This window comes from Puntigrus tetrazona, unplaced genomic scaffold (genome assembly GCF_018831695.1).
Source record: "Puntigrus tetrazona isolate hp1 unplaced genomic scaffold, ASM1883169v1 S000000019, whole genome shotgun sequence".
Lineage (NCBI taxonomy): Eukaryota > Metazoa > Chordata > Actinopteri > Cypriniformes > Cyprinidae > Puntigrus > Puntigrus tetrazona.
In genome coordinates this window covers 45603-71874 of record NW_025047699.1, presented here as the reverse complement: position 1 = coordinate 71874, position 26272 = coordinate 45603, and the positions used below count along the sequence as shown (strand labels likewise).

The 26272-nt window shown below is 37.2% G+C and overlaps 2 protein-coding genes across 4 annotated transcripts in view; one reads left to right on the top strand and one right to left on the bottom strand.

Moving 5' to 3' along the window:
- Positions 1 to 244: 244 nt before the first annotated feature.
- Positions 245 to 7754, bottom strand: hpda (4-hydroxyphenylpyruvate dioxygenase a). Of its 2 annotated transcripts, none has more exons than XM_043229675.1 (14): positions 7616 to 7754; positions 7095 to 7121; positions 6805 to 6867; positions 5742 to 5918; positions 5625 to 5667; positions 5431 to 5513; positions 4524 to 4613; positions 4337 to 4443; positions 4119 to 4196; positions 3862 to 4024; positions 2588 to 2659; positions 2384 to 2506; positions 2182 to 2298; positions 245 to 464 (listed from the first exon to the last, which is right to left on the bottom strand). In XM_043229675.1, the coding sequence occupies exons 1-14, from the start codon at positions 7616 to 7618 to the stop codon at positions 345 to 347; spliced, it is 1266 nt and encodes a 421-aa protein (XP_043085610.1). In that variant the 5' UTR covers positions 7619 to 7754; the 3' UTR covers positions 245 to 344. The 2 variants fall into 2 exon arrangements, with proteins under 2 accessions (XP_043085610.1, XP_043085611.1); XM_043229676.1 differs by having other exon boundaries at positions 5742 to 5846.
- A 3947-nt stretch (positions 7755 to 11701) lies between these two features.
- mtmr4 (myotubularin related protein 4) overlaps positions 11702 to 26272 on the top strand; it is a 55201-nt gene continuing 40630 nt past the window's right edge. The window contains exons 1-2 of one of the 2 annotated variants that reach the window (XM_043229673.1): positions 11702 to 11822; positions 19531 to 19636. In XM_043229673.1, the coding sequence (XP_043085608.1) occupies positions 19634 to 19636 (3 nt within the window). In that variant the 5' untranslated portion in view covers positions 11702 to 11822; positions 19531 to 19633. Of the gene's footprint in view, positions 11823 to 17641; positions 17788 to 19530; positions 19637 to 26272 lie in introns of those variants that run through there. The other variant, XM_043229674.1, reaches the window with a different exon arrangement.

Below are 26272 nucleotides of genomic sequence, written 5' to 3'. Positions count from 1 at the left end.
GCAACCACCTACAAAACATTTTTGAGTTTTCCCAACTTTTTTGTTCAGCTTCCTCAGTAAACGTATGAAATGTTTATTGAAATTTAAATAAGTGGTTGAATAAACCACTATTTAAAACTTTAACAAGAGACCAATATGTCAAACCAGATCGGTTTTATATGAAAAATATGTTTTCTTCAGTACCACTTGACTTCCAAAGTGGATGTAGCAGATAAACAAATAAGAAAACGATACGGATCCGTAATACAGTTATAATATCAAATGTCTTTATTGTTGTCCTGGACATTTTAATTGATGGTGCCATATTATTTGACTCCAGCATCAATCATCTTAATGCGTGTGTGTTAGTAAAAGGCCTTCGAGACGCCTTGGCTCTCCGGTGTGAGAACCGTGAGGTTTCCTCTGGCGTCCTGGTCTTTCTCAATGGCTTCGAACAGGGATTTAAAGTTTCCAGCTCCAAAACCCTAGTGGATAAAAGACAGGTGACAGGTTGAACGTGGTTCCTATGATGTAAAAAAACACAATTCGACCGAGATAAAACATCTAAAACATCTGTCTGAGGTCTAGAATGAGACATTGCTTGTGCGTTTCACAGTTACAAAGACAGCAAGAAATTCAGAAGTAAACTGAATTACTTGGTGAGTAGAAATTAGAAAGCATACACCAATAATCAACATTTAACATATCTTTAACTTTAAAACCAGAAGAAGTCTCCCTTAATAAACAGAATGAGTACTAACGTTATTTTTAGCGATGTGTAACTTATGTCTGCTAGAATCTAAAAAGAGTTTCGTTGTCTACAAAAAAAATCAGACTTTGGATTTGATCTGTTGGTGTCATTGGGTTCGTTTTCTTGCTCTGTTTTACGGTTTCAAGTAAAGTAAAGCCGTCTTTAGTGTGATTCAGACAGAAATGTCTTGTCTTTAGGCATTTCCTTGACTTCACAAGCTTTGAAAAAACCCCTAATAAAACTATGAGCCTGTTAAAACATGTTTTTAGAGCTCAGATTCAAACTCAGTACTGTATTTACTATACCTCCAGAAAGACTATATATATTTGATCTCATATATTTAACCTCTGTGATATATATATATATATATATATATATATATATATATATATATATATATATATATATATATATATATATATATTTTTTTTTTTTTTTTTTTTTTTTTTTTTTTAACCTAATCCTGATATCAAGGTTACTATGTTTATAGCCAAAAATATTGGCACCCTTGGTAAATATGATCAAAGAAGGCTGTGAAAATTAATCTGCATTGTTAATCCTTTTGATCTTTTATTTAAAACGAAATCACAAAAATCTAACGTCTTTCATTGGATAATGAGAATTTAAAACGGGGGTGTATCATTATGAAATAAATGATTTTTCTGTAAAACACATTGGCCAGAATTGACGGCACCCTTTTATTCAATACTTTTTTTCTAAAGGGTTGAGGTCAGAGGACTGGAATGGCCAGCAGAAGCTTGCTTTTGTGTTGTTTTTGAGGTTTGTGTTTGAATTTTTGTACGGCTGGAAGACTAATATCGTTGGTATTTGATAAAGCAAGATGTCCAGGACCTCCAGCAGAAACATATGTTTTATCCTTGTGTTCACCAAACACATCATGAGTGTTTGCCGCTAAAAAGCGGTTTTTTGTTGTTTCATCTGACCGTAGAAGTATGTTTTTGGATGATCTAGGAGATATTTTCTTGAAACCCTTCCAAACAACATGTGCTGATGTAGGTGCTGTTTGACGATTTAAGGTTTATTTTTAGGTTTTTCTCATTGTGATGGATGATTAAGGGAATTCGGGATTTGTTTTCCCTCCTTTTTATATTTCCGTGAAACAGGAAGCCATGGCTGAAAAGATGCATGTTCATAATCACCCTGGGGTGCTTAAAAATGCGAATATGAATAGGAAAACACTTTAGAGATATTTTACTCATGAGCACTTCTAGGGGTGCCAATAATTGCGTCCAACATGTATTTGGAAGAAAAAAACAATTCTCAATGATAATTTCCCCCCATTTTAATTTAAAGGATCCATTTTTGATGCTATTTACCAAGGGTTGCTTATATTTTTACTCTGGCTGGTTCCTCCATGCATATAATGTGCAATAATTCATTTAATTCGGATGAAAACAGACTTGGATGGACAAAGTCGAACACAGACTCACAGAGTGGTTGTTCCTCTGGATGACCTCCAGGAAGAGCGTGGGTCTGTCCTGCACGGGTTTGGTGAAGATCTGAAGCAGGTAACCTTTATCGTCGTAGTCTACTAAGATTTTTAACTCCTGCATTGGATGAAAGGATGCGTTCGAAAAATTCAGATGTGCCAATTAATTGACCAGAATGCACTGCGATGTCGCTTCCTCTGACCTGCAGTGTCTTTAGGTCCTCCTTCACCTTGATCTTGGCCGTCTTGAGATTCTGCCGTAGGGAGTCGTAGTAATTATCGGGTGCAGACAGGAACTCCATCCCTCGAGCTCGGAGGTTCACAATCTGATTCATCGGGAAAGAGTTTGAGGTTTTGTATCTGACTTTATTGTAGGATTGAATCATACCGTGAGTTTTGAACCGTACTGCTTGAATGATGTTGGGGGTGTTTAGTGCGATGTGCTGCACTCCGGGTCCTCCGTTGTAGTCGATATACTCCTTTACAAACAAGAGGAAATTATGGAGGTGAGATTATACATTTTAAATGTTTTGGTCAGAGGTGAAGTGAATCACGATTGTGGTTATCATTTATCTACTATTTAAGCTTCTTCGCCTTCTTAGACTAATTTAAGACACTTAACTTTTCAAGCTACGACCGCCAAATTTGGGTCAGACCTTAAGATTGGTTAGAGTTAGCGTTAACTCGCTATATCTTTTCTAACCGGCCGTAACCGAGTTGCAATTGTTGTTAAACAGGCATGTTAGTGTCAAAAACGTTTAACAAATAGCACACGTAAAGTTTTTACGAGCTGTCTACCACTAGTAACGCTACATGCTAAATCATGTTAGCAACATGCTAATTCATGCTAGCACTGTTTAGTCGCGTTAAAACATGTTAGCAACATGCTAATTCATGCTAGCACTGTTTAGTCGTGTTAAAACACATTAGCAACGTGAAATCATGCTAGCAGCATGCTAAAACAAGTTCGCAACTTAAATACTTCAATGTTTTAGCAATTTGTTGCAACTTGCTCTTCAAGTCATTTTAAACTTTCAAACAAGACTTCGTCGAGCCAACATAAAACTTCGCTTATTTAGTCATTATTACGCCACAAGCTTCATGAAATTTAGCAACATCCACTGACGCTGGATGCTACGCTGTTTAGAATGAGATTTAGACGAAAAACTACTAATCTAATTTTAATGTTGCTTCACTTTATTTACTTTACACATTATTTATTCACATAATTTCCAACATTTGTGTGGATGGAGGTTTGTAGCATTTCACCAATATGTGGCCAAAATATCTGAAATGTTAAAAGCCTGAAGTGAAGAATGACATGAATATCAGAAGCAAGTAGCAAACCCCTAAACAGAAATGATCCAAAATGTGAATAAAAATGATAATACTGCTTACGGTAATATTAATAATAATAATAATAATAATAATAATAATAATAAAATAATAAAATGTTACATTACTGTTAAAATCACCATATATTACATAATAATAGCAAAATAATTACTTGGCCAAGTCCTATATATATATAAATAGCTTAAAAAAATAATGTATGTATAAAAATAAAACATCGTTTTTTTGATGTTTATCTGCATATCATTTGCGTTGGTAAAGTTTAGAAATATTGCCTAACTAAAAAAGACTCGCTGCCTTAAAAAACGTCACGCAAGAAGTTATGAACCTGTATTTGTGATTTCTTTTTCCCCATGGCCGGTTCATTAATGGGCATCTTGATGGTCTCCTCGTAATTGGTGACTACGATGGACCTGAGAGAGCTGTATTCGGTGTGGATCTGCTTATCGTCGATGGACCAGAACCTGTGGAACAGCAGACACGTCTGGTACCTGCGGGAAAAGATGTTATTAGGTGGCGTTATTTGCCAGTGACGATTCCTCGAATTTGTGTCATTGATCTGTTTGTCGGACGTGTGACCCTCACCAGTCAGAAACGGGCACCATTTTATCATCTGGCTGGTTTCCCACAATGTGATCGATGAAGCTTAAATGTCCCGGGGGCCTTTGCGAGGCAGAGAAGACCGCTTGTGAGACATCCGATGCGTTTAAAAGCATTATTTGAGCCCAACTTGCACGCATTTCGGGGCTTGTAGAATGTCATAAATCCAGCAAGCGTTTACATGTCAGTATGAAAGGACTCACAGTTTTGTTAACAGAGGGTCTCTGAACAGCGGCTCATTGTATCCGGGCAGAAACAGGCCTTTATACGGCCCCATGTACTCCACCAGCGTGTGTGTCGTGTCTCCGTACTGCAACACAACACAGCTTGTAACGTAAGTGTGTGTGTGTGTGTGTGTGTGTGTGTGTGTGTGTGCGTGCGCAGGCTTACCGTCTGAATGACGGCGTACTTGACTTTGCCGCCCGCATCCTGCTCGATCCACGGCTCTCTGACGACCGCCGCTCCTCTCTCTTTGGCTTTCTGCAAACGCAAACACACTTTTATTCCAAAGTCCTTTCGAGGCGAATCGGTTCAGCTCGTTTTTCGAGGCGTCGAATGCTGACCGCCTGCGCAGGAAACGCTCAAACTGCGCTCTTTTCACCTTATTCCGTTTTCTGGTTTTGCTTTGCATTTGTTTTGTGACATTTGAGCAGTTTTAAGCCTCGCTGTAGCAAAAAAAAAGTATTGTAAGTTACTGAATTTTTGTTTTTAACAGCGACGTGCATTATGCAGGAATACCATTTTATGTTTTCAAGATTTTTTTCCATTCTGATGCTCGTTTCATGACGCTTAAACCCCTCGCTCGGGCATTAATGCAATGCGAATGAGTTAATAAATCCAGCTGCTAACTTTAAAATGTGATTAACTGTATTTGGAAAAAATGCCTATTTTTTGGAAAAACAAAAGTGCAATAATGTGCATTATGCAAAATTTTTACATCAAAATTACACTTTAAACGAGTATTCGAGTTCACTTAGAAGGAGACTTTCTAGCAAAACGGTATCCTTGTGATATCTGTTTAACTAAGGAAAGTGACATCATCAAGAAGTGACATCATTTTGGAGGGAAAACGTCGGTGGATCTGATGGATTGTATATATCCTAGAAGAACAGTAAAAGCGATGTTGTTGTGTGAAACGCTGTTTCTGAACTGTCTGTGTGAAATACTTAACTCACTATTAAAATGGATAAAGCTTGAAAATGAGCCAAATATAACGTATTTTGACACGACAACTGGACATGCTCGCTGAATCAATCGTGCAACTTTATTAGTGTCAATGACATTAAATATGATTCACCTTGACTAAAAAGTCACAGTCCTCCACTTGAAAGGCCACGTCCTTCACTCCGTCTCCGTGTTTCATGAGATGCTCGCCCATCTCTGCGAAGAGATGCTATTGAGTTCTGACCTTAAACACTCTTCTTAATGCCAAATAGGATGTGCTAGGTTCATTAACGCATTGATATTGAGGTGACCTGAAAGCGTTCGTACCCTCGTTCCCAGGGTTCAGGGGGGACTCAAAGACGAAGATGATCTGGGAAAAGAAGAGACGCGGTTAAGTCTGTGAGGTGCTTCTGAAATCCTTTTTGGACATGTTCTGACGCGCACCTTGTCCTGTCTGATGGCGTGAGACACCACCTCTCTGCTGCCCGTCTCCAGACCTTTATACGCCAGCGACTCGAAGCCAAACTTATCACAGTAATACACTGCAGCCTGCGGCACGAACAACATCACCTTAAGTCTTAAAGTCAGGAGGCGCAGAGCAAAGAAAAGCATTTGTTTGTGCTGAAACAAAAATTGTAATTTAAGCAAAGCCGATAAACAAATTAAATAAACACATTTTTAAAAATCCGAATATATATTTTAAATATATGTTGTAAAGCTCGATGAAAAATACTAAAAATATGAAATTGAAATGATATTTAGATATAGATGTATATAGATGTGACGCATTCAGTGTTATTTTAATATGACTGAAATACCAGTTCGTTCTTTGAATTAGATAAAATATTTATAATTTGAGTTACAGTATGTATTGATTTTCATTACCGTTTTAGTTGTTTTACTACATAACTAAAGTTAAACTGAATGAAAATGAGAAATGTTGTCACCTTTTTGCAATCCTGATATTAGGGTTATAAATATATTTTGAAATGCTCGTGAAAATACCTTTATATTTAGCATTTTTATATTTGATTATCTTTGTCATTCTAAATATTATTGTTTATTTATTTACAGTTTATACCGACTGTGCCGATTGTTTCCACTCTACGTTTCCACTTTCCAAGATGGATGGCATGTTGTCCGTCTGTGTTAATATGTAAACCTGTTTGACTGAGACTATCGAGATCAGATGAGATCAGCTATTGCATCACTGTTAGATTAAGATCGCGTTATTGATTTCATCTTCGGAGAAACCTTGGTCATCTGCATTAGTTCAGGATCTCTGGAAGCTCCTCTGATCTTCCGCTAACGTTATATAAGCAAAACATTAGCGGCCTAAAATACTTTTATTTCCTTTCAGCCCACTTTATGACGTTTAAATAACTTTATATTCAGCACAGAGAAACTTATTTAAAAAAATTAACTTGTTTTAACGTCAAAGCACCGCGTATATCATCATAATACAGTAATATTGTCATAACTGTTTTTATGCACAGATTTAACTCACCTGTTTGGCGTTTCCCACCCAGAATTTCACATGGTGAAAACTTATAAATTTCCCTCTCTCTGGCTGCAAAAGAAAAAAACTCTTTATATATATATATATATATATATATATATATATATATATATATATATATATTTTTTTTTTTTTTTTTATAAAATTAAAATGTAAAAAACAACTTAAAAATAATAGCTACATTTTTAAATAAACATCTCAGTATAAATAATAAATATATCTTTTTAAATAAATTTTTTTTTTTTTTTTTTTTTAAGTATACTTTAAATTTATGTTACCTTCTCTCCTTTGTCAGTGTAGGAAGTCTAAAAAGAGATCAGAGATCATAAATGTGCATCAAAACATTTGTTCTTGATTAAAATAGAAAGTCCAACCGAATATAACCCATGTTTTGCATCACAACTGTACTTTTACTGTAATTGAATGAAAATACACTTCATGGATTTATAGTCTCATATGGGAATGTAATATGTAACATATATATTGCACTGTGATATTGATATATAGGGTATAAGTATAATTGTATTATTTAATATTAGTATGTTGGCTTAAGGAGAAATCCTCAAATAATTTGTACATGTTTATCTTTTATATTTACTTACACGATATTACTTACATATTTAGACTGACTATACATGTACGTGTTTGTCACACAATGTATTACACATTATTACACGTACATAAACATGTTAGATGTGTATGTGTAATATATGAAACTGTACCAATTTCTAATGCATTTGAATTTGTATGACAATATGTTTGGTAAATGTAGATATATAGTAAATGTATACACACTCACCATGTTGATGTCGGTGGGTCTGATGGACAGAAGAGCTTCACACACACACCCGGTCTGTTTTATGGAGCTCAGGTTAAACACCCCTTCGGTCTCGTCCAGCCAAAAGAGCGTCTGCACACACACCCACACACACCCTCTCTCTCTCACACACACACACACACACACACACACTTAAGCCTGTATTCATGCATGGTCCACACTCCTAAAACTACCCCTCACATCAAACTTTATGCATTTTAAGATTTTCAAAAAACTTAATTTTGCATGATTCATAAGATCAAAAATTACTGGTGCATAATTTATGGAATATCTCACACACACACACACACACACACACACACACACCGCAGATCTTTCCAGAGGTGAGGGTCTTTCATGCGGTGTGTGACACAGCTCTAAGTGAATGAAAACATCCTGCAGTTTTAAATCTGAAAGAGCGTCGCGTTGTCCCTCAAAAGAAAGAGTCGACTCTGAATCATTTTTTAAAACGAGTCATTTTTAAAACGAGTCATTTTTAAAACGTTTCACGTCGAAGTCAGAGTTCATCATTTTGATCATGAATCATGAAAACGCAAATTAACTCTTTGCCACTAAGTGCCTCTTTTGAGGCGTTTTGGAAGCTCACAAATACTGCTTCAGATTGGAAAATGAATCGTTGAACGAATAAAGTAAGAATAAACGTATATTATAAGAAAATTATTATTTTTCTAGATTATCTAGATTATTGTTCTTATTTTTTCTACCTTGCATGCATGTCAACCTGTTGTTTGGGACTATAATATAATATAATATAATAACCTATAATAGGGCACTTGTTTTCCAAACAGGAAATCATTTTATAAAATCTGCAGATGGTATAAATATATAGAAAATCTGCAGATATAAATAATAGAGAAGTACATGAGGATATATTAAATTTAAATAAGAATAAGTTTAAATATATATAGGTGCAAATCATAAAATATAGTTAGAATTCTGATTATATAAACGTGCATTGGAATATATATATCATATTATTTTATTATTATATTATTATATTATATATTATATAATATAGATAAATGCAATATGTAAATGTAAATTCGTGAGCATGTTTGAATATATACATCTGAAAATATAGATATAAGTTTAAATATATAGGTAAATGTAAATCGTGATTATATTTCTAGTTGCTAAAATGTTTCTAGATTATTATTATTGCATCATATACCGAAACACTGTGCAGTACCTGACTGCTGCTCTAGAGGGAGGCATCATATCATCACAGTCATCACAGGGAAGCTGCTAGAAACTTTTAGCCACACATTGCATGTTTCTAGTATGATTTTATTTTATTTTTTTTACACGGAAAAGATTTACGTCCAGAACACCCGTGCAGGCAGGTTTCTCTTCCTAGGAAAGCATGTTCTTCAGAAATGATCATCTGATTGCACAGTGATATGATGAAACACATGAAGAAACCTGAGCTCATCTAACAGAAGATTGACAGATATCTGCTGTTTCTTGCTAGAAACAGTTTAAGACGGTTTGAATTGGAAGTCTTTGGTCAAACTTGTTTTTTCTGACCTCGTCTTTAAGGACACTGAAAGACCGAGCTGCCTTTGTCCCAGTTTGCCATCATTTCATCATAACGACCAGTGCCTGAAAAACAGGTGAGAAGCCATAGGACTGATAACAAGCCCGGTGGGCGGGGCCAAAGCCTGTCAATCAACAGCCAGTCACAGGTTACGTTTCAATGAATAGAAAAACATTCAACAAAACAGACATTTATGGGAGTATATCATGCAATATATTACTCATTTCCATTTTGGGGGAAACTAGTGCTTATATTTTTCAACATCCTATATCATATATGCAAAGACCATCTATAATCAGTGAAGACCAAAAAAAAAATTGCAATTTAAAAGTAATAAAATATATATATATATATATATATATATATATATATATATATATATATATATATATATATATATATATATATATATATATAGTTGCTATATAAATGTATGTAAACATAAACCAATAAACAAATAAATTATTTATTAGTATATATATATATATATATATATCATGATATAAAAGTAACTATATTGTCATATCTTTTTAATTAAAAAGTGGCAGTTCCTTGTATCACAATATAAATTGTTTATTTGCAGAATTTGATTTTGATTTTCTGCCTCAATAGTTTTGTCTTGCTTTTCAGTAAAAATCTTTATACGTCTTTAAGTCAAGATGCACAGTGACTTAAGATATGAAGCCTTGAAAAAATATATAAAAATGAAGTGAAAACTGGTTTTTTTAAAAACACCCTTTTATTATTGTAAGCAAAAACCCATGTAATTGTAATAACCTTTCAGTAACATTAGATATTACTAAAATATTAGCCATTTATTAGTGCTAATTAAGCCTTATTTTACATGCCTACATCTACCTACCCAATATTTTAACTTACCAGCTACCTTACTAACTATTGACAAGCAGCGGATAAAGGATTGAACGATTTATAACAGTTCTAGTTAACAGTTAACAAGTGTTCCCAATCTTTCAGCAAGCAAGACTTAACATCCCGTGCCATTACGCGTCTCACCAGATATCTCTTGGTTTAAAAAAAGTATGCGTTGGAAAAGAAGACAGAAGCCCTGAGCAGCAGATGAAGAAGATCTGAACGTAAACTATGTGAGGATGCAGCAGCTCATCAGATCCCGGCCGGAGGAACTGAATGGATGGAGTATCACTGACCGCCGAGGGCTGATGTCAGGCGGCCAATCTGTGATTAAAGACGAAAGCCAGCGCAGAAATAGCCCAAGCTTTACGGCAGGTTAGATCAGGATAGGTGAGGCACACGATACCGTATCAGCGCTGCGTTAATGAGGCAGATAATCAGTGGCCTCTTGTCTTCAGATGTGTTTGCTCACTGTTAATGATCACCTGAACGAGGATAAACTGCATCACGTTTTATTATTCTTGCATTGCAAAGCCTTTAAAATACGCCAGGCGCGTTCATATGCATTGCAAGTACATTTTTAGAATAGAATATATAATATAGTAAATATATTACTTTGCATTTTTGACTCGTTTGCCAGGAAAAATAGCATTGTTAAATCACAACACGTTTTAAAAAGCGAAGTTACTTAATAAATTGTGCTTTCTGGAAAATTGGTAAAAAAATAACCTTTTTCTGACCTTTTAACACTTTGTTGTCGTTTAAAGTCGTTTAAATGCAATAGATTTAGTCAGAAAACAAGACGTCTTCCACTATGTCTTGATTTTTCTGCAGAATTGAATAGAAAAGCATAGAATATACCCACACGACTGGGATGGTGGAACTGTTTTGGGCCCAGCGTTACATGCATACAAACATTACAGCATGCAGGTATGCACGTATGCATTGCAAAATCTACTGTAAACATTGTAATGCACATCATACAAAACATTTAATGCACAAAAGGCAAAATATGTACAATAATATATTGGTGTTGCATCTTTCACAGTTTCACTGGCATTCTGTTCTGTGTTGAAATCACCATTTTACTCGGTTATATAAACCTGTTAAAGCCTGGAGCAGTTGCACAGACCGATGAAATATAACCCCTGAGGAGGATAGACTGAGCACTTCAGATCTAAACACACTCAGTCTGAATAATCATTCATGATCCTATGTATAAATATATATTGTTTATTAGACCTGGTACCTCAGTGAAATTATATTTTGGGGTCTTTTACCATGGTATTCTTTGAAATACAGAGAGTATTTTGCTCTTTGCTTAGTATATATATATATATATATATATATATATATAATTTTGTTGTCCTCAAAACACGTTTTTGTTTCAAACTTTTGTTTCTCTCCGTCTCTTTAAAAGCCAAGCCTTGCACGACTCGCCGGGAACCACGTGGTCCCCTAGTGCCGCGCTGTGATTTTCTATTGGCCCGAACCTCCCCCTCCCACTCCGCCTCAGCCTCGCTCTGATTGGTTCGCGTGTGGGTGTGCTCGCGGCGTTCGGGCGTCCTGTTGTTTGAGCCGCTAACCCACCGTAGCTCTCCATTGGCTGTTGGGCGGCAAGAACGCGGCGGATTCCGCCTCGCCATTGGTCATCTTCAGGGACACGCTTTATCACGATTGGCTGGCGCCTAGGTCATCGCCAGTGAATGCGGAAGTAGTGCGCTCTACTGAGTCACCGTTGTGTCAGCTGATTCTTTCACAGTGAGTATCTTGATCATATTTCATTTTCTGTTTATTTAACTTGGTTATTCTTTAATGTGGTTGCAGTTACATTAGGGGGGTTGTTATATCAACTAAATACGCATGATTAAGCGTGGTTTTTGTCTGGTTTCTGCCAACCATGTGTTTGTATGTGGTTGTATTGACCAGCTGGGATGTTTTACAGGCTGTAAAATCCTCCACCCATACTACACACACACACACACACACACACACACACACACACACACACACACACACACACACACATCAAAGACCACCAACTGGGCTGAACTGCTGGAAAGTCACATTTTGGAGAGTATGTTGATGAGCTGTGTTTCAGTATACAGACATATGCACTTTTTAAATGAATTAAAAGGCGTCGCAAGTTCTTCCTGAATGTTGTGTGTGGCTTTACAAACAGGGTTAAGTTAGTTTTATTTAGGATATTTTCGAAATTTCGATATGGTGTTATGTAAGATGTTTATAGGACTTTTATGTTCTACAGAAAAAAAACGTATGTCATCCATGCATAGTAAAAATATTAGTATTACATAGCGTTTATGCATAATTTATATTATAACACATCTTGTGAGGAATATTATTATTCTTAATTGTATTATCTTATATTACTATATGTTTTATTTATTATTATAATTATTATTATTATTATTATTATTATTATTATTATTTGTATTTTTAAATGTCCAACCACTGACTTGATTAAAAGTATTGTTTAATTTGTCCTTAATTTATTTATTTATTTTTTTTCTTGTAAAAAAAAATATGAAAATAATCTTCTAGAAATGCATGGTAAATATTGCCATTTTATATTTTCAATTTAATTCTAAGCTTTTTATATCCGTAACATATTTACACTATATCAGAATTTCTGTTGAGTTCATTTATTTATTTATTTATTTATTTTACAGAAACGTGCCTTAATCACAACCGTGTCGTATATGACATTTAAGCACCTTTTTTGTAAACGCGGTTAAGGGTGTCTGCTGAATGCTTTCAGTGTAATTACTTGTAGTTGCTGTGCCTTTCTGGTGGCTATTTTGGTCCTTCGGTTACGCGTGAAGCAGACATGTTGTGGCCTTCATCTAATGGAACGCAGTTTGCAAAAGCGCTTTCGTATCTCTAATGGAGAACAATCGGTCCGGTTGGGTTTGGTTCTAATCGGCGAGGTCTGCCAGTGATTTGCTCCCGTTCAAACCCGCCGGATCCCGTTCTCATTCCTCAGCCTGGGAAGCTCAGCGATCCGTCTCAGTGCTTTAGGTGAAATGTCTAATTGATGGCTCATGCTCATGTTACAGGTCAGACGGCTCTTTAAATAGCCTCATGACTACTCCTGCACCGCTCCGAATCTAGGTCCCTGTAGCTGTGACGGTATGTTTATGATCTCTGGATTAATCGTTTTAAATGCAGCATTATGTCTAGTTAGAAACTTGACATTCTAGCTTGTGCCACAGCTTAGCTTGTGACTGAGTGGAAGGGTATAAATCATAAAAATGAAGTGGATGGTTGTCGTCAGAATGAGAGTCCAAACATCACAATAACCCATAACATTTCACGAAGCCAAAAGCTGCACGTTTGTTAGAAACAAATCCACCATTAAGACGTTTTAAAGTCTAAATGGTTTCTTCCAGCTCTTATTATCCATAATATCGCTTCCTCCGGTGAAGAACTCCATCTCCTGTTGTCCTCTCGCATCTAAATCTACCTGTTTTAGCTTGTAAGTGTTGTTTGCAGATTTCTCTCATTCAGACCAGAAAATGTTTTTGCCGGAGGAGGCGTTATTATGGATTATTATGGGTTCATACTTTAGCAGGAAGCAACGGTTTGAAGTTAAAACCTCTTTATGATAACTTTGTTTCTTCTCAAGACTGCTGGACTGGATTGCTGTGGTTTATTGAGATGTTCTTATCAGCAGTTTGGACTCGTTCTGACGGCACCCATTCACTGCAGAGACGCTGCCGCAATGCTACGTTTATCTAATGAAGAAACCAACTCATCTACATTTTAAATGGCATTTTTGGTGTAATTTCATTTTAGGCTCAACTATCCCTTTTAAGATTAATGGCATGTTTTGTACGCAAACGTGAGCAGGTCTGGGATGCTCGAGCGTTGGTTTGTTTTATTGGATATTTTGAATACTTTTACCTCTCGGCTCCTGCACTTTGACCTTTATAGCTCTGGAATGATAAGTAGGGCGAACGAGATGATGATTGATGAAACTCTTTCAGATTTGTGCATAATTAACTTAAGACACAAGATAAGATAAGGGATTACTATTCTAGAACGAGATCAAGTGTTTGTTTATGTTTTAGTTGAGCCTCAGAGCAGATTTCAGGAGAATATAGAAGTGAAACTCTCTTTTCTGGGTATAGAGAAGTGATACTGATGAGACGAGCGGAGGAGTTTAAATCCAACTCTGCCTAGAAACTCAAAAACAACAGCTTTTAAAAGGACATTTTTAGCTATTTCAAACTTTCGAAACTAGTTTTTTATGTCATATGGTTAGCAGAGCTTTATTGCCTTAAACACGTTGTATTAATGCACATCTAAAATGCATTATTTAATTAGTTTGGATTAAGAGAAGACATGAATTCTGACTGAATCAGACCCAGCCACATGTAAGTTTAAACGGTCGGTCTAAAAATCAGATCTTGTGTGAACAAATCCAAGTGTATATTTAGATTTTTTACGTACGTTTTTTTATTTTTCTGCCAGGAGAAAATCCAGTTGGTCGCGCATCTCTCCTCAACAACTGAAAAAGATTAGATTTATCGTTAATATTATAGCTCTTAATTTATTTATATCGGCCCTGCTGTGGTTTTTAATTCCCTCTCGCCAGTTTGCGCTCGTGAGATCAGCACAGACGCAGTTTTCATCTGAAGGGAAGCAAACGAGATCAGATTGTCATCTATGCTAAACACAGGCTCACTAAATCCAATTGTCCCAGACGGACGCTTTGGGTGTATTGAATTTGCTCCGTTGATGACGACAGTGTTCGTATCTGTGTTTTGCGTTTGAGATTGAGCTCGACGAGTGCGCAGAGGTCAGCGAGGTCAAGGACGGGTTGACCTGAGTTCGAGTTCACCGTCCTTTTCGCTTCGGACTGGAAACCGATTCTGCATTGTATCTTTCTTCATTTTTTTTGTTACGTGTGCAGCACTGTGTGGAAGTTGGTTGTAGTTTTCTCCACTTCGCAGGCCTGGCCGCTGGATAAATGTGTCAGGAGGAATAAAACGGCTTTGTTTTGTTGCCAAATGTTCTCAGTGATTGAGCTAAAGCCCAGACCGTACAAGCAAGCTCGTCCTAAACTCCACAGGCTGTTACGGATCCAGCTTCTTGTAGTAGTTTACTACACTACACCTGGGCAGTAAGCTCTTTAACGAGAGTGTATCGAGGACACGCACAACCAGAATATTTATGTTAGCTGCACTCTTAAAAAACAAAGCTTCTAAAAGGAAGTTTTTCCCGCAGCAATGCTGTGGAGGTTTTGGACCTTTCGGTGATCAGCCATTGTTTTCTTTTATAATCTTCCACTGTACAGAACCTTTTGTGGGATGGAAAATTGGACGCCAAAGGTTCTGCACTGATGCAAATAAAGCACCTTTAGAAGTGTAGCAATATTAATTCTGCAAAAAATATGTTTGTTTTTATAACGGAGAACCCCATTTATACAGCAAAGATCAAGCCAAGTTGTATTATATTCATTATTCTATTCACTTTAGCCCAATCTTTAGTGTTTCATTCCGTATTTTTACAATATACAATACTGCATTAAAAATATTGGGCATTAGGGTTTTGTGGATTCATATGTGTGTGTGAGAGAGAGTGAATGTGTGTGTGTGTGTGTGTGAGAGAGTGTGTGTGTGTGTGTGTGTGTGTGTGTGTGAGAGAGTGAGTGTGAGTGTGTGTGTGTGTGAGAGTGTGTGTGTGTGTGTGTGTGTGAGAGTGTGTGTGTGTGTGTGTGTGTGAGAGAGTGTGTGTGTGAGAGTGTGTGTGTGTGAGAGTGTGTGTGTGTGTGAGTGTGTGTGTGTGTGTGTGTGAGAGAGAGTGTGTGTGTGAGAGAGTGTGTGTGTGTGTGTGTGTGAGAGGTGTGTGTGTGTGTGTGTGTGTGAGAGAGGGTGTGTGTGTGAGAGTGTGTGTGTGTGTGTGTGTGTGTGTGTGTGTGTGTGTGTGTGTGTGTGAGAGTGTGTGTGTGTGTGTGTGTGTGAGAGTGTGTGTGTGTGTGTGTGTGTGTGTGTGTGTGTGTGAGAGTGTGTGTGTGTGTGTGAGTGAGTCAGGAGTGTGTGTGTGTGAGTGTGAGAGTGTTTGGACCTGTGTGGGTGTGGACCTGTGTGGGTGTGGCTGTGGGAATGCAGATCTCTTCACACACCGAGGCTTTGCCGCTCTGGAGGTGTGTGGCATCTCCTCGGGGTCAGATGCAGTTATTCAGATAACCCCAAAGAATCCGTCTTAAAAACACAGCTCCTTCCGTGCTCGCAGTCTTGCTGAAAAGCCTGTGAAATACTGGCTCTGAATAAAGTTTTCCGAGTGCTGCTGAGACCGGTGCCGGTCTCGCTTGCGCGGAATTATGGAAACGTGGAAAGTTCATGGAAGCTAAGGATAGAGAAAACACATTTTCGCGTTCTTTTCCTTCCCCGGTCGCTCCTCGCAGGTGAGATGCTCACGTAAAGCGCTTGTTCAGTGACCGCATGCGCATTACTGCCATAAAAGGAGTTTTGTGCCGTGTTTAAAAGAAGGTGTGTTCAGAGGCCTGGAAACTATGGGGAAGTTTGTGTGTAACCGGGTTAGATAACAAGTGCAATAAACGCTGATTTGGTGTATTTATGTTCTCATTATCATTGATTCATAAATATAAGTTGTGTGAGGGTCTTTGTCGGCTTCATGCATGTCAGTCTTTAATGTAGACACGGCTATACTGGAACAAATGGAGAGGTCAGAAAAAATAAGCTTTCTATATTAATATAGCAGAAGTTTTTGCTTGTAATCCAAAAGTTCCCATAATGTACAGCTGATAATTAATTGCATTAAATGAATACATTTATGGATCACGTACTCCGTTCAACTGTTTCCTTGACTCCAATACGACTGGAGTTTGTTATAAAGGTGTTTTTTCTCCCAAAATGCAGTATAATTTTTGAAGCTGTAAATAAAATGATTAGTTTTACAAGAACGTGGTATTTCAGTTTTTAAATAGTACAATGTACAATGAAAAAAATTTGGTTGAAAATGTTACGTTGTCATTCAGTGTAATACAATAATAAATTCAAACAGCATGCTTGTTCTGCCTTGTACATATTACAATGAATAAAAGAATAAGGAAGCGTATTATGTTTTTAATTTGTCTTTTAATGCGTCACACGTTGATTTTTGCCTGATAATATTGTTACACTCTCAGTGGTTAAATTGAGTCAATTTAGAAAATGCGTTTTTGTCTCAAAAAAACTAAATTGCAATTGAAACAAAAAACGTGCAACAATTTAGGAAGTATAACATTTACTTTTGCGTATTTGACCCATATGCAACTATAGATTTTTAACATAAGCATTTTGCACAGTTGTATTTGTTGTTACACCAGTTTAAATGAATGGGTGAACGACCTTCATAAACAATAAATGGCTTTGTCCAGGTCGTTCCACAGCAGCAGGGTCTCAGGAGGGGTCTGATAGTGAAAAGTATCGCGGGTGAGGGCGTTATATGCAAACACAACACGGCGTGCTCTGCTGACACACACACACACACGCACGCGCGCTGCGCTACGCGGACGCACATGCCTTGAAAGTTTGTTTGGAACGCACGCCCGTGTCTCCGCCGAGAGAACAGCGCGGTCACGTACTCCACGCTACGAGGCCCCGCCCACTTCGCGCGCTTTGTGTGTGTGAGCGTGGATAGGCGTGACCGTGGCGTGAAGCGCGCAGGAGTTCGTGTCCGCGCACACAGACGCGCTCAGGTAAGAGCTCAACTTATTCAGCCTCGTCTTCTCCGAGAACGAGCTTTTCCTTCGCAGACGCGACGTTGCGCGCGAGTGGAACGTCGCGCCGGTTACATTTGTAGCGCTTTCGGAAGTTTGGAACGTTCGGGAACTGTTACAGTGTTTCAGCGCTCGGTGTTACAGCGTCGCTTCAGACGCGAGTCAAACGGCTTCTCTCGTCTTCTTAAAAGCCGTGAGACGGAGTGTGAGAAGTGTTTCTGATGTCTTGGACGTGTCTCGTGAGTGTCTGTGTCTGTGGTAGTGAGGGTGAAAGTCAGAGGCTGTGTTTTCAATGAGTTCCTGCAGCAGCTTTGCATTGTGGGTAAAGGCTGCCCTCTCGCATTCAGGTAGAGCTGTCATGTTTGAAACGGATCTCTGAGAAAATAAAAGCTGTCACTGGGGCGGTGCCTTTCCAGAAGGTACATATTTATGCATTTTTGTACTTTGAAAGTACATATTAGTAACCAAAAGTTACAAGATTGGACCTTTTTAAAGATACAAAAGTTACATCTGTGCTGTGTGTATGGACATTTAATTGGACTGAAGCTCAGCAATTTTTTTTGTTTATAATATGTGTGTGTGTGTATATATATATATATATATATATATATATATATATATATATATATAATGTGTGTGGGTGTGCATCTGTAGTAAATGAATATTTTATATAATTTTTTTAAATTACATATAATTTTTTAATTTTTTTATTTGTATATATATTTTAGTGCCGTAAGAATGTTCATAGAAAACATTCAATGATTTTATTTATTTTTGGTGGTATTTTTTTAAGAAACCTAATCAACAAGTGTGCGCACTCATAGTTGGTGATCTGCGTGTTTCCCATGAGCTCTTGGCTCCTGTGGTGTTTTCACTTTCTTTTTCCTGTAAATCAAAGCTCATCCTATTAGTCAGCTTGTAGCCGGAGATCAAGGTCGTCTCGGCGGGTGAGGAGGAACTCCATGGGTGTGTTCATGAGCACATACAAACACACAGCGCTTTACGCTGGATCATTAAACTGCCTTTCTCTGTGTGTGTGTGTGTGTGTGTGTGTGTTCGTTTAGACCATCTGACAGTGACAGGCTGCACTGATAACCTGAGTGTGTTTGTTTTTCTATTTGTGCATGTTTGGACCTGTTTGCTGAACTATGTCTTACACTCAACATTTTTCTATCAAAGTTTGCAAGTATTTGGACTCTGAGCAGGAAAAACACAAATGCTGAGTTGAGAGAGGCTTTTAATCTTGTTCTGAACACTAATATCCCTTGTTGTACAATACTGACGTGTGTCCTTACCGCTTGCATGAGCAATAACAGAAATACGATACATGTACTTCACACTAAAGATGTGCAAAGCTACATATTTTTGAGGTCAACGTTTTGGCTTCAGGAAGCCCAGGATAAGGTTTTTTGTGTTTACCAATTGGACACATTCACATGATCTTTCTGATATGCTGATTTATTATCAATGATGAATCAGTTTTTGCCACTTAATATTTTTTTTGGAACCTGTTAGGATTACTTTGTTCTTTTTTTGTGCATAAAATGTTCAGCAAGGATGTATTCAATTGCTAAAAAAGGAGGGTAAAGACTTACATTGTTACAAAATATTTCTTTTTTTTATTATTATTATTTTCCCATCCGACCCCTCTGATGCACATGACTTTAAGTTGAATGGTTTAGGTTTAGTGAAGATTTTGATGTCTGGTGTGTTTTCTTACAGGTTGTGTGTCTCGTGAGCTGTCACTGATTTGCGAGACGCGTCGCGGCGAGGAGAACTGGCGGAGCCGTAGCCGAGATTAAATCAGAGCACATCTGCTGAGAAAATGGTGAGTTTGGGAGGATTTCGAATGCGTCACAGTGCAATAACTTGCTTTTTCTTTTGATTTGGGTTTGAAATGTGACAATTTGGAAAGTTTTTGTGAGATTCAGGCAACTGCTTTATCATTTACTGCGTTTTTTCTGACTGAGGGTCACCTGAGGATAACACACGGTTTATTTGGTTAGATATATTTTGTGCGCTTCAAATCTAATATCCACCCTGAGGGTACGAGAGCTGTGGTCTCTGCTCTTTGGCTCAGTGCATGCTAAAGAAATGCCCTCCGGCTGGAAGAGCAAGTCAAGATGACGTCTATCGCCTTTCTGAAAAATCATTGGCAGATCAGGGACTGATGCATGTCTTTAGATCGCATGTTGTGTTTTGCGACCCCCGCGTTATTAATCCTCCGTGATGGTTTGCATTCCGCTCTCTTCCTGTTTTTCGCTTTCTTCTCTTAAAGAGTGGACTTTCCCAATAAAACCACCTTGCAGGGGCGAACAGATGTTGGGGAGATCTTTGATGTTCGCATGTATGTTTGAAGAAATCTTAAACGCCGACAGATGCGTTGAGCTGGAGTTTTATTGGAAACCCCTTTGCTTCAATATTACAGTTTGGGGTTAATTCGTCTGACCGGTTGAGCAAAGGTTATTTAAGGCCGACTTTTTATTGCAGCTCCCCAAATGTTTAGACTTGAACAATCATCTGGAACTTAACCGCGTTAGCTTTAGAGGAATCTAGACCACGATTGGTTGTAGTTTTAGTATGTTTTGACAGCCATAGTCTTAAAAAGTCAACCATTTACAAATTAAGCAGAGGGGCAGAAAGTCTTAAATTCATAGTGGTGGCATTTTTTTCCCCCCACAAATGTCTATAAAAGATTAACAATACGGATGAATGATTATTTGATGTTATTTACCAAAATTTTTGGACACGACTGTGTCAGCAAAACTGTAATTGTATACATGAGATACTACATTTATTAGTACAAAAATGAAATTCCTAAAACATGAAATAAGTGGTCAGTTTTTCCTGATAAAGCACAGTAACAACAGTCTGGTCTTGTAGTCGGTGCATGTTTTTTGTGCTGCGGATCTGAGCTTCATTCACGCGCTGAGTGTGAGAGCAGCAGAGTGTGAAGCCGTGGGTTTTCCATGATGATGTGTCGCTCTGAGCGAATGAACGCGTCCCTCGACGCTCATTAAACACTTAGCGCTCTCTGTAAACAAAGCACAGCCTGTGCCTCGTCCTCCTCAGGACCGTTCGTAAACCTCGTAAGAGCTAAATCGACCACTGCCAGTTCGGTTCTGTCCAGCAGCCGCTCACAAACTCTTCATAGAAACCATCCCATCTCATTTAACACTAACCCATAACCAGAGCTCCGCAGGCGCTCGTTTCCTGATACAGGCCTTCTTCCAGTCCTTAAAGAGTATTACATTTTCTTACAAAGTCTTAAATAGTGTAACCGAAGTCTTTATCGCTATTTAATCTGTCTTTATAACCGAGGTCTTGAATTTAAGGACGGAAAAATGGTCCCTGTGGTGCAGATTTCTGGAACAAGTTCAAAAGACTGCAATTCAATGAAATGCATGTGAGCTCAAAACATGGCGCTGTTGCACGCTTCACCGTTTCAAATTAGTGTCCATTTATGCCTAACGATTGCTTACGATGCACCTTTTGATGATGTTCACATTTAGTTTTTTTATATTTTAATATGTTGCAGGTGCATATGTGACCCTGGTCCACAAAATCAGTCGTAAGGGTCAAGTTTTGGAAATTAAGATATCATCTGAAAGCTGAATAAATAAGATTTGCGTGGCAAAAAAAATCGAAATATTGAGAAAATCAATAAAGTTCTTAGCAATTCATATCACTAATCAATAATTGTGTTTTGATATTTGCGCTAGGAAATTTACATAATATTTTAATGTTCTTACTGTCCTAACGATTTTTGGCATAAACGAAAGAAAATAATAACTTTGACCCATACAGTGTATTTTTGGCTATTGCTACAGATATACACCAGCGACACTTTTTTTTTATTTTGAATGAGCTGCCAGAAGTAGTAAAGCATAGACATTTCATAATAAGAGTCTTTATTATTATAAAATGTCTTATTTCAACGAAAGGTTTTTTTTCTGGCTTGTTTATGAGGGTTTATTTTTGGAGTTTTGGTTCTTGTAGTTCTCTTATCTTTTGAAAAAGCAATAGTGCTAGTAATAGTGGAATAGTAAAGCATAAATGATTCAAAATAAGAGCCCCAGTTCATTTATTTTATATTATACACTTATTTGTATCTCTTTTTGTTTGGTGGTTGTGTTCTGTAGTGGCATAAGTGTGCAGAAATGAGTCTTTAAAGCGTCACGTTAGTTTTCAGAAGCCCTGTGATAAGTAATTGATGGGAAGCGATGGCCTGCGTCCTGGTCGAGTGGACACAGTCAATGCTCGTCACTGGCCCGTTGCGGCCGCGCTTCGTTTTGTGCAGCGTCTTTAATTGTCTGGGGAGCAACGTGCCTGGAAAATGTTCCCGTGAAGATGTTCTGAATGGGATCATTCGGGATGTTTTTCTTACCGGTGGTTCTCTTCAGACTCGAGAGCGGCTTCTGCTTTTGTTGTAAGAGCGTTTCCTGAGGGGCATCTGCCACCGATTGTAGAAATTGTGGTTTGCGTGTTTCTATTCTTATCCATCGAGAATCTGAGCTGCTATAATAAACAGTACGGTGACATTTTCAGAATTTGATTAAATTTGATTTAACTCGTTTCAGTGTGAATTTCAATTAAATTGGTCGTGGCACACAGGAAGATTAGTATATAATAATAATAATAATAATTTGAATTAGAATAACAGGATGATTTTATTCATTAGAAAATGGACTGGGCCAGCACAATTACCATCTTTATTGATACAATCAGTCATGTTTTTGTGTGTGTGTGTGTGTGTGTGTGTGTGTGTGTGTGTGTGTGTGTGTGTGTGTTGTTTATATATTAGGGGTGCACTGAATGTTTGCCGACCGAAATTAACAACTAATTAAATTATACCAAACAATGACGTGGTATGCACTCACTAAAGCAAACATGTCGGTAGTGTAAAGACATTTAAGAGTGTCCGTTTTTTGCAAATGATTAGTAAATAAGCTGCTTTCTAATTTCTGCTTTCTGTTTTCTAATGCACGGATGGCCTATTCCAAACGCGACCCAAGAACCCTGCTTGTTGGCCAGGTTTTAGAGCCCAGAACTGGCCACGTTCTCCGTAGCATTTTCATGCATTTTTAAAATAAGACAATAACAATGATCGTAATAATTACAACGGCTCTGTTAGTACATTTATAATAACACTCATGCGTAGTGTTCTCATTGGGTTCTGTAATGTTTTCTAATGTTTTGAAAGGATTGTCTTCTGCTCAGCAAGCCTGCCTTTATTTGTACCGGAAAAAAACAAACATGCCTGATTCAAGGTCAAAAAATATAATTTTTTTCTAACTTATTTGTAATTTTAATTTTGATAGTTGTAAGTATATATAAGAAATGTTAATCTTAAGTAAATATTATTTAACTTTGTAATTATTGTACATGCATAATAAATATACACAGTGGCACAGATATATTGGGTAAACACAGACTATATAATTTTTATTAATAACATATTTTGTATTAATATTTTGAAATGATTGGTAATTCATACAGTATATAAACTAACATTTTATAGTTAACTGCTCTCATAACAGTAATCTACATTTTCTTTTTTAATAAAATTTTTGGTTTTAAGTCATTATTTCTACAAACTTTTTTTTTTTTTATGAATCTTTTTCCGAAGTCATTTCAAGTTTTCTTCAGTGCACTTCAGTTGAGTTTTCCAGCAGGTGTGTCTGTGTCTATACGTTCATTCTCACACACACACACACACACACACACACACACACACACACACACACCCAGAAAACAATCGACTTACACACTCTGTTCCTGTTCGGTCATATTTCGTTCCCTTTCACTCACAGACGACAATGAGGATCTTTTTACCTGGTTTTTGTCTGTAAATAATGGGCAGTATGAAGGTAGGGCCGAACACCGTCCTGCATGATGTCAGGCTCTGAGCTCACCTGTATCTGTCCTTCATAGACAAACATCTATTTCAGAGGTGTTTAAGTCTCAAAGAGCTTTAGGCAAACGAGAGAAGAAATCAGTAAAGTAAATATACATTAATTCATCAAATCAACTTAAAGTTTGCGAGAAAGTATTGGAAGGGATATATAATGACTTATTTCTAGGATATATATATATATATATATATATATATTAGTTTGATTCTCTCTTTCTGCATCTGTTGAGTCTTTAAGTACAGTAATGAACTGGTGCGTGTCTACTTAATTTATTATGTACCGAGTGTTGAACATGACATATATTGATGAATGCTTATGACAGTGTTTGTTTACTGCAGACTAATGTGTTCCTCATGCAGTTCCAGAGTGGTTTGTAGTGTTGTTGTTGTAGGTTTTTCTTCTCTATGGCCCTGTGTCATGCACTTGTGTGACGCGCACAGCTGATTCAAGGGGAGCTCTGTGTACGTGTACGTGTGTGTGTGTGTGTGTGTGTGTGCGTGTGTACGTGTGTGTGTGTGTGTGTGTGTGTGTGTGTGTGTGTTAGTCTGTGGTAGGGTGTCCTCCCCTCCTAAAAATAGGTGTCTTGGAGTCATAAGGCCACGTCTGCAGTGAATCACAGTCCGTCAGCCCCAGCAGTGTTCTCTATTAGTACCTCCAAAAAAAACATGTCTATCTGTACACGCACGTAATTGACGGTATTTACTAGTAATGTTACATTTATATGCATTCAAATAACAGTTGAGCAATATAATTATTACAGTTATTAAATACATTATGTAAATGACAAAACGTCTTGTACAAAAAAAAACAACACTTATGACATCATTGTGCGAAGAAGCCCCGCCTCCGCAAATGAGGTCAACGCCCACTTTCACAGCTTTGCCTCCGTAGCCCCGCCCACTGATTGGTGCATGTAGTATGTAAATAAATAGCAGTGGCAAACACGGGTTTACTCGGCGATCAAACGATTAAGATGACTCCGAGGATAACGAGACGCTTTATATTGCCTCCCTTTCTTGGGTTGGATGAAATTCTGTTTTAAATAAGAATTGGTCATTCGTTCGCTTAAGTTTAGCACAGATTAGTTTTTAAACGGCACAATTGGAAACTAAAGGATGATGCTGTGTCGAGTATTGGATTCGACGGCAGTGTCTCGCCACGCGACTGTGAGTAACTGTTTTTATCTGTTATTACAGCTCGCTTCTTATGTACTTCATATGTTGAGCGTTTATGCATTTAAATCTTTGTAACATTATAAAAGACCTCATAAAGCATTCGTGAACTGCCCGTTTTATTCTATTTAAATATTTGTATTGATTTATGAGAGTATCAGTAAACATCATGATATGTAATTTCTAAAAGATAGTGTACAGTTTGCATTAATGCATTTATTTCAAAAATGTATGTTACAAAGATGCTGATGGTGTATTTTGCTCAGAGAGAGAGAGAGAGAGAGAGAGAGTCGTGACTTTAGATAAAGAGCTTAAATCATTCATTGTCATGTGCTGGTGCTCTTCGTCTCCGTCTCTACTTCCTGTCTGTCACGACACGAGAGTATTCCTGTGTTCAGGAGACAGCCTTCACCTTCATGTCCTGCCAGATAGAAACGCAGTGGCCGTGTCTGGACGGGCTCTGTGTGTGTTCATGCATACGTGAAACACCCGCAGAACCATTTCAACCGTGACCTGCTAAGTTCAGAAAATAAACGTGCTTTTGTTGCAGTTTAGGACGCATTTATTAGATTTATGAATTAAAGCAAGATTCATATAAAGATTTTTGTTTTCATGTTTAAAAAAAAAAGGGGGAAAAGCAAGAAAGACGTGAAAAATGCAATTGTTTTGTTTTGTTGAATAAATGATTTGTATTTGTAATATAGTATATCGCATCTAAAATAAAAAATAAATATATATATATATATATATATATATATATATATATATATATATATATATATATATATATATATATATATATATATATATATATATATATATATATATGGTTATATTGAACAATTAAGCTGACCCAAGTTCTGAAAATACATGTGCTTTATTTAATATTAAATAAATATCCCCAAAATAACATTTAAAAACTTAAAATATAATTTTTTTTTTTATTTTTATTTTACATTGAGCAAGCTTGTCAATAACAATCAACAAATAGCTGTCTGTAAAATGTTAAAATATATAAAAATGTCACACTGTGACCGAGTACATAAAATAGACAAAAAATAAACAAAACTAATGCGTAAGAGAATGCAATACAGTAAAAGACAACCTAAAAAAATGTAGGTCATGTTTAGAAGTTTAAAAATCGGTTTAAAATGCACCCTTTTGCTGACTTTAAGATGGCACTGTGATAGAAAAACAACGCTTGTGTTTTTTCCGAGTGCTGGTTGTACGGTTGTATTCTCCGTATGAAGATATCGGGGTGAGATGGACGTGAAATGTGGTGCATGCTGGGAATGACGTCACGGTGGAGTAGCAGTACATCGTGGCACGTTCTTCACGCTCGGAGCGCTGTGGAGTCTCGGCGAGGTACAGCACGTC

What these genes read in the sequence shown, in the direction of transcription:
- hpda (XM_043229675.1), bottom strand. An exon ending in ACGCCATCAGACAGGACAAG is followed by an intron (nt 5,668 to 5,741) that starts GTGCGCGTCAGA and finishes TTCTTTTCCCAG; the next exon opens with ATCATCTTCGTCTTTGAGTC. An exon ending in CCTGAACCCTGGGAACGAGG is followed by an intron (nt 5,514 to 5,624) that starts GTACGAACGCTT and finishes ATCTCTTCGCAG; the next exon opens with AGATGGGCGAGCATCTCATG.